Source organism: Desmodus rotundus, chromosome 2, assembly GCF_022682495.2.
Source record: "Desmodus rotundus isolate HL8 chromosome 2, HLdesRot8A.1, whole genome shotgun sequence".
NCBI classification, from domain to species: Eukaryota; Metazoa; Chordata; class Mammalia; order Chiroptera; family Phyllostomidae; genus Desmodus; species Desmodus rotundus.
In genome coordinates, this window is record NC_071388.1 from 204,427,541 (window position 1) to 204,435,526 (window position 7,986).

Here is a 7,986-nt window from a genome sequence, read left to right on the forward strand (position 1 = left end):
CCGCTGCCACCCCCACCTCCTGCTCCCCCACTCCAAGACCTGGTGAGGGCAGGAGGACCTCATGGCCCCGCTGCAAGGGGCTGGGGTCCGAGCCAGCCAGACTGGGCTCTGCAAGGACAGGGCATGCAGCTGACTTCCAGTTAACTGAAACACATTGACGCCTCAGGCATCGTTCCTTGCTGGGTGGGGCACATGTTCTCAAACAGTGTTTTCTTCCAGACCTCAGAGGCATCTGCCTCCCTGTCCCCCAGGGTGCTGAAGGGTGAGGGTCATGAACGGAATCTGTGTTTTCTGTCTTACCCATGAACTGGGGCACGCTGACCTGTCTACTTGGAATGGACAGTCAGGGGGCAGGTGGCCTGAGCCTGTGGTCACGGCTGTCAGCTCCCAGATCAGCCTCAGCCCCGCCCTGCCCCTGACCACATCCAACTCTCAGGGGGCCACAGCTTCGATCTTATCCACCTGCCCCACTGGACTGTGGGTTCTCACAAGCAGCTCAAGTGTATCCTGGGTCCCCCCAGCCTAGCACTGTGCCTGCCATATGCTAGGGACTCCCTAAGTCTATGGGTGACTTAGTAAGTACTGAGGCCTCACAGAGGAGCCCCTATTCAGGGGCTGTGCTATTCACAAGAGCCCCACGTTCTAGATCTTTCTTGGCTCTCCTTCCTAAAAGCTTACCAGGCTGGGACCCAGGCCTCCCAGGCAGGGAGGACCCTGATCTGACACCCTAATTTGTGTTAAGGTGCCAAAGCCTGGGGGTCATGATGCATCTTTCTTGTGGGCATATTTTACCTGCTGCTGGTGTCTTGGCCCAGTGGAGTGACCCATCGAGTTGTCAGGCCGGTGGAAGAGGTTTGCGGTCCTCAACCATGTCCTAGAGAAACTCAGGTACAAAACACACCTAGCCAAAAGCCTTCCCACCACCCTAAATCCTGACATGCTGGAGGGAGCAGGAGGAGGGAACCTGCCTGAGCAGGCACTCTGCCTTCTCTCTCGTCCCACGTGGCCCGGGCTGTCTCCTCAGCCCCACAGCTGGACCATGAATCAGGTACAGTTGAGTCTGAGTGGGGATGGAGGCTGGACCAACTCTGCTGGGGCAGCTGGGGCCCCTCTGTCCCCTCCCCAGCCCAGGTAACCTGAGCCCGGCATTTTGTCCACCCTGGAGCAGCTGACGGCACTGTGGTCGGACAGCTGGTGGGGCTGGGCCGGCCTGGCTGGGGTGGGAGCGTGGGCTGCTACACGAGACCCACAGTCTACATCTCTTGGCCTCAGACCTGGGAGCTGCCATCCCACCCCTGGCACTGTGGAGACCTGGGCACCATGCACCGGGGTCAAGGGCCGCTGTTCCTCCTGCCTCTGCTGGCTGTCTGCCTGGGTGTGGACCCAGGGGCCTGGGGGCCTGGGGGCCTAGGGACCTTGGGGCCTGGGGGAGACCAAAGCTGGGGTCCAAGGACTCAGGAGGCAGAGGGACTGGAGGGCTATTGGAGCCTGCCCCCCATCCCAGCTCCCTGTCTTCCCATGTCACCTCTGCCCACAACCTCCCCCTTTTTCTGCCCCAAGTCCCCATGCCCCGGCTCACTGCTGTCGGTTGCAGGAGCCCAGGGCCGGAACCAGGAGGAGCGGCTGCTGGCAGACTTGATGCACAGCTACAACCCCCACCTGCGGCCGGCTGAGCGTGACACAGACGTGGTCAACGTCAGCCTGAAGCTCACCCTCACCAACCTCATCTCCCTGGTGAGCCGCAGGCCTGTGGGCTGACAAGGGAGGGAGGGCCACGGTCCTGGGCCTTGGGCCCTGCTGGGGAGGGGAAGGGGCTGCTCCGGCAGCCACGAAGGGCGGGGCGAGGGCCCTACGGGGGAGAGGCCAGGATGCCGGAACCCCCCCCCCCGGAGGCTGCCAGGGAGGCTGGGGTCCTCTGGGACCCCACTGTGGCCTGTAGGAACTAGTATCTGGGGAGGCAAGTGATGGGGCTTATACTCGGGTCTGCACCCCCAGAATGAGCGAGAGGAGGCCCTCACCACCAACGTTTGGATAGAAATGGTAAGAGATCACTCTGTCACCCTCTTCCCTCTATCAGTCCCCCTCTGTCAGCAGCCCGGGGCCCTGGGTCCTGGGGGCTGCCTGTGACCCTCCTCTCTGCCCCTTCTGCGCCCCCCCCCCCCCGGGCTGAGCTCCTGTTCTCGGAATGTGGCACAACAGAGAGCGGGGGCCTGGCGACGCCCCTCTCCCTGCAGCAATGGTGTGACTATCGCCTTCGCTGGGACCCACAAGACTACGAGGGCCTGTGGGTGCTGAGGGTGCCATCCACCATGGTGTGGCGGCCGGACGTCGTGCTGGAGAACAAGTGAGCGGGGGTGCAGGCAGGGTTGGGGGACAAAAGGACAAGGGCAGGGCCTAGCAGGACAGGGGTGTGTCTAAGAAAAAGGAGGTGAACAGAGGGTGCCGACCGGGGGTCCTTCAGGGGCGTGGACTGCCAGGCGGAGCAGGTGCTGAGGGCCGGCCCCGGGGCCACCTAGCTGATTGTAGGCCTGGCTCCCTCACCGCTGGGCCAGGCTGCCTACGTGGGCACCCCCCTCCTCTAACTTGGGGGTGAGGGCAGCTCCTATGGAAACTGTCCAGAGTTGAGGGTCAGTAAGACAGGAAAAACGCTGCACTCAGCCCTGGCCCATGGCCAGATGTGAACAGATGACAGTGGCCATCAAAGGGAGCCACTGAAGGGAGCCGGGGTCACAGCAGGGTTGCAGCAGGGCTTAGAAGACCAGCCCGGGGAGCCTGGCGGGGAGGGTGAGGCAGGGCGGTGCTGGGGAAGGTGGTGGGTCCTGTGTCCAGGTGGGGACTGGACAGGGGCGTGGCCCCTGGGAGGGGTTGCTGTGCCCAGGCCCCGTCCAAGCAGGGCGGAGGGCTGGGGTCAGTGCAGTCCTGGCAGCCCCGTGGCCTGGCCTGTCTGCAGCGTGGACGGCGTGTTCGAGGTGGCCCTGTACTGCAATGTGCTCGTGTCTCCGGATGGCTGCGTCTACTGGCTGCCACCCGCCATCTTCCGCTCCTCCTGCCCCGTCTCCGTCACCTACTTCCCCTTTGACTGGCAGAACTGCTCCCTCATCTTCCAGTGAGGCCATGTATTTGCGGCGCGAGGGTCGTAGGGAGCTGCCCTGAGAGGGGACCTGGAAGGGTGGGGGTTGTGAGGCCTCTGGCCAGGGGCCTGGCTCCATGTCCCCGGGGCCTCTGTGCCCATCTCAGGTCCAGGCACCTGGAGTCACCCACATCCCTCCCTGATAAGCCCCTGTCCCCTCACTCATCCTCCTTCACCGCCTCAGTTTCCCTGCTTGTGTCCCAAGGGGAGAAAAGAATGTCTGGATTGGGGATGAGCAGGCATACACATGCCATAACATACATGGTACACACACATGTGCCAGGACACACTTGAGACCACTACCCCTACAGCCCAGTGGAGAGGCTGGACTGCCTCAGTTTCCTCATCCATCAGTGCGGAAGGGGGTCTGGGCGACTGTCTTCTCGGGTCTAGAGGAGCAGCCTTCTCGCAGGGAGACCTTGCAGGGAGCCATCCTTGGTAAACAGACCCAAGTGGTGCAGATGGGGTCTGCTCTGCTCCGACCTCTGGCCCCTCGTGCCCGGAAGGCGGCAGAAGAGCAGAGCACAATAACCCCAGGCCCTTGGACACCAGGTGACCGCACTGAGCCCTGGCCCTTCAATGTACACTTCCTTGGGGGCCCAAAGAACCCAAGGCCCCTCATCTTGCCGCCAGGGTTTTGCGGAGAACTCAGAATTATTGGCTGCACTTTTTTAGGCAAAATTGCCTGCAGTGGCCCCCTGGTGACTCTACCGGACACCTCACAGATGGGTCTGTCCCGTCCCCCAGGTCCCAGACCTACAGCACCAACGAGATCAACCTGCAACTGAGCCAGGAGGATGGTCAGACCGTTGAGTGGATTTTCATTGACCCTGAGGCCTTCACAGGTAACCCCACCCGGGACCCCCACTGGACCTGGCTGTGGGGACAAGGCTAGGCCTTGATCACGCCATCTCCCACGCAGCTCAAGATGAGACTAAGCAAACCATAAACTGGGCTTTTTAACCGCCCTACAAACCTCTGACTTCCCATGTGGTAATGACTCCCATTTTGGAGGGCTGGGGATCGAGTGTCCCACTTCCCTCGCCGTTCCTGTCCCTCGATGGCAGTCCCTCGGGCCCACTCCCTGTGCCTACCCGGCCTGCCACCCACAGAGAACGGGGAGTGGGCCATCCGGCACCGGCCAGCCAAGATGCTGCTGGACGCTACGGCCCCGGCGGAGGAGGCGGGCCACCAGAAGGTGGCCTTCTACCTGCTCATCCAGCGCAAGCCCCTCTTCTACGTCATCAACATCATCGCGCCCTGTGTGCTCATCTCCTCCGTTGCCATCCTCATCTACTTCCTTCCGGCCAAGGGTACCTGCCCCTGCGGGAGGGGAGCCGTTGGCCCCGGCCAGGAGCACAGGGGACAGCTGGCAGGGCGAAGAGTGGGCCAGGGGCAGTGGCTCCTTGTGGGGGGGAGGGGTCCCACAGCAGGGCGATTGAGACCTGCTCTGAGAGCCTCTGGGTCACCAGCAGCAGGTGGCCAGAAGTGCACTGTCGCCATCAACGTGCTCCTGGCCCAGACCGTCTTCCTCTTCCTCGTGGCTAAGAAGGTGCCTGAGACCTCCCAGGCTGTGCCCCTCATCAGCAAGTAAGGCCTGTCTTCAGGTCTGCCGCCCACCTCCTCCCCCACCTTCTCAGCACTGCCCTCCTGCCATGCCCCGCCCCCCAAGCCAGCCTCTCACCCATGGGACCTGGGGGGAACAGTTGCTAAGGGCGGGGTTGGCATCTGGGGATGCAGCTGAAGGGCTGGCCCCGCCTCCTGCCCACCCCACCCCCGCAGGTACCTGACCTTCCTCCTGGTGGTGACCATCCTCATCGTCGTGAATGCTGTGGTTGTGCTCAACGTGTCCTTGCGGTCCCCACACACACACTCCATGGCCCGAGGTGTCCGCAAGGCAAGGCCCCTCCCTGCCCGTCCCAGCACCCCCCCCCCCGCCCCCCACTCCCTTCCCAGTCCATTGACACTGCCTTTCCTCGGCACCCTGTCCCTGTGCCTACACCTCCCATGCCATAGTCAGCAGCAAATCTGCCCTGTGTGTATCTTGAAGCACGTGCCCGAATGAGTTAATATCGCCGAGTGCTCACAGAGTCGCAGGCACATTACACATACCGGTTTATTTAATCTTCATAAAACCCCTCTGCAATGGGTATCAGTATCATCTCCCCTGTTTGCAAAAAGATTTTATTTACTTATTTTTAGAGAGAGGGGAAGGGAGAGAGAAAGAGAGGGAGAGAAACATCATTGTGTTGCCTCTCCTATGCCCCCCACCAGGGACCTGGCCCGCAACCCAGGCATGTGCCCTGAGAATTGAACTGGTGACCCTTTGGTTCACAGACCAGTGCTCAATCCACTGAGCCACACCAGCCAAGGCTCATCTCTACTTTTAAGATGAGGAAATGAAGCTCATAGAGGTTAAGTAGCTCACCTAAGGTCACACAGGTAGAAAGCGGAGGAGGCAAGATTCTGACCAGGCGGTCTGGCTTCAGAGCCTGTATAACCTGCAACCCACCTTCAGCCATCAGCTGAAGCCCTTATCACAAATGCAGATTCCCAGGACCCCCACCACATCCTGGGCCAGAATAGTGGTGTGGGGCCCAGGGACCTGTGTTTGGAACCTGGTGCTTCCAATGTGCACAGAACTGCGGACACCGGCCCCAGTGTCTGGCACAGAATACCCAAGCTGCACAGGGCCAAGCCCCTGCCCCCACTGTGCTGCCTCCAGACCCCTGGCGGCGTGAGCCCTTCGTGCTGACCTCCATCTTCTCCTTGGATGCAGCCAAGCCACCCAGAACATCCCCTCTGCAGGTGTTCCTGCGGCTCCTGCCCCAGCTGCTGCGGATGCACGTGCGCCCCCTGGCCCCCATGGCTCCACTGGATGCCCGGCCCCGGCTGCAGAATGGCTCCTCCTCGGGGTGGTCAGTGTCGGGTGGGGAAGAGGTGGCCCTCTGCCTGCCTCGTAGTGAACTCCTCTTCCAGCAACGGCAGCGCAACGGGCTGGTGAGGGCAGCGCTGGAGAGACTAGGTGAGGGAGAGGGTGCGACACTGGGGGCACTTCTCCCTGTGGACCCCAGGCAGGGAGGGCTCTCTCTTGGCCAATGCACAGGACACTGCAGAGGAGTGTTGGGCAAGTGACCAGGCTGGGGACTTGAGTCCCTAAGGAGAGGCCACCTCCTCTGCTTGTTTCTCCTCCATTCTTCTCACCGTCCTGACCCTCTCATCTCGTCAGAGAAAGGCCCGGAGCCAGGGTGGAGCCAGGACCTGTGTGGCAGCCTGAAGCAGGCCGCCCCGGCCATCCGGGCCTGTGTGGAAGCCTGCAACTTCGTCGCCCGGGCCCGCCGCCAGCAGAGGCACTTTGACAGTGTAAGCCCTTCTGGGGGTGGGAGGGGCTGTGAGCACCCAGAGAGGGCCTGAGCCCTGACGTGTGGGGGGCAGGGTGAATGGGGTGACCATGGTAGGGCAATGGGAGGGAAAAACTAGACTTGGGAGTGGAGAGGACAGGGGACATCAGGGCCAGGGGACCCTGGAAGAAGCCAGGTCGAGGACTGGAAGTAGGTAAGAAAGGCCCGAGGAAAAGGAGAATGGAGGCCTGCTGGAAGGCCAAGGAGGGTCCTGGGACTCAGGGCAGGCTCTGTGTGACCTCGTGCCATCCCAAACCCGCCTCCTGCCCTCAGGGGAACGAGGAGTGGTTCCTGGTGGGCCGTGTGCTGGACCGTGTCTGCTTCCTGGCCATGCTCTCGCTCTTTGTCTGCGGCACTGCCGGCATCTTCTTCATGGCGCATTACAACCGGGTGCCTGCCCTGCCGTTCCCTGGGGACCCTCGCCCCTACCTGCCCTCGCCTGACTGAGCCAACCAACGGCTGTTAGCCATGCAGAGTCTTATCAGCTGTGCTGTTCTGCTGAGGTCATGAGTGTGCCCTTTGGGAAGCAGCCTTCAGGGCCATGGAAGCCAAATAGCCCTGAGAAAAGCTGGAGAAATAAAGAGATGGAGCTAGAGTCGTGGAATGGTTGGGGGTAGGCTGTGGGCAGGGCGTGCCGTGGGGGTCAGCCTCCGGGTGCCAGTGGCTTGCTTCTCCTGGCACTTGCCTCACTTCAAAGCATTATTAACTCCCATAATTTCTGAAGTCCTAATGACTGTTTTGCAGGATGCCTCCAACTAAGTAAGGTCCTATCCCTCCAGACCTGAGCCTCCCTTCCTTTTAATGAGTTCCCTGCAGGCTCCTGAAAGAGGAAAGTCAAGAGAAATGTGAAGAGTAGCCACCAGTGCTCTCTCAAAAGAAGATGGCAGCCCTGGCCAGTGTGGCTCAGTTGGTTGGAGCATCGTCCTGTAATCAAAAGATTGCAGGTTCAATTCCTGGTCAGGGCACATGCCTGGGTTGCAGGTCCAGTGCCTAGTCCAGGCTTGTGCGATCCCTGGTCTGGGCACATATGGGAAGCAACTAATCGATGCTTCTCTCTCGCATCAATGTTTCTCTCTCTCCCTTCCTCTCTCTAAAAAGCAATGAAAAAATAGTCTTCGGATGAGGATAAAAAAATAATAGTAAAAACTTAAAAGAAGATGACAGCCCACTCCAGCTGCCATCTCCCTCCTCTGCCTTTGGGTGCAGTAAGCACCCAGTACTCACCTGCACCAAAGATCTATCCATAAGCATTTGTGCCATTGATTACAAACAATTTCATGAGTCTTATTATCTTTTCCCATCGTTAAGAGCTCCTTGCAACATCATGGAAAAGCAAGAGTTGCTATAGCCCTATGTTTCAGATGGGCAAATTGAGGCCATGTCAGAAGGACTTCCCAGAACACTGGTAGCTTTATGGTTTGCAGCCCAGAGTTCCCAACTCTGACCTAACCTTAG

The 7,986-nt window shown here is 60.4% G+C and overlaps 1 protein-coding gene across 2 annotated transcripts; it reads left to right on the forward strand.

Moving 5' to 3' along the window:
* Positions 1-1,306: 1,306 nt before the first annotated feature.
* On the forward strand, positions 1,307-6,978 carry CHRNG (cholinergic receptor nicotinic gamma subunit). 2 transcript variants are annotated; one of them, XM_024564138.2, is made up of 12 exons: positions 1,307-1,375; positions 1,595-1,734; positions 1,996-2,040; positions 2,235-2,344; positions 2,951-3,106; positions 3,878-3,975; positions 4,243-4,443; positions 4,606-4,720; positions 4,913-5,027; positions 5,939-6,155; positions 6,360-6,493; positions 6,805-6,978. In XM_024564138.2, exons 1-12 carry the CDS (start codon positions 1,321-1,323, stop codon positions 6,976-6,978), a joined length of 1,560 nt encoding a protein of 519 aa, XP_024419906.2. In that variant the 5' UTR covers positions 1,307-1,320. The 2 variants fall into 2 exon arrangements, with proteins under 2 accessions (XP_024419906.2, XP_024419907.2); XM_024564139.2 differs by lacking the exon at positions 2,951-3,106.
* Positions 6,979-7,986: the final 1,008 nt, after the last annotated feature.

Coding starts and splice junctions, on each gene's coding strand:
- CHRNG (XM_024564138.2), top strand. CDS start 1,321: ATGCACCGGGGTCAAGGGCCGCTGTTCCTCCTGCCTCTGCTGGCTGTC. Junction 2,041..2,234: donor CCAACGTTTGGATAGAAATG/GTAAGAGATCAC, acceptor CTCTCCCTGCAG/CAATGGTGTGACTATCGCCT. Junction 6,156..6,359: donor GGCAGCGCTGGAGAGACTAG/GTGAGGGAGAGG, acceptor TCATCTCGTCAG/AGAAAGGCCCGGAGCCAGGG.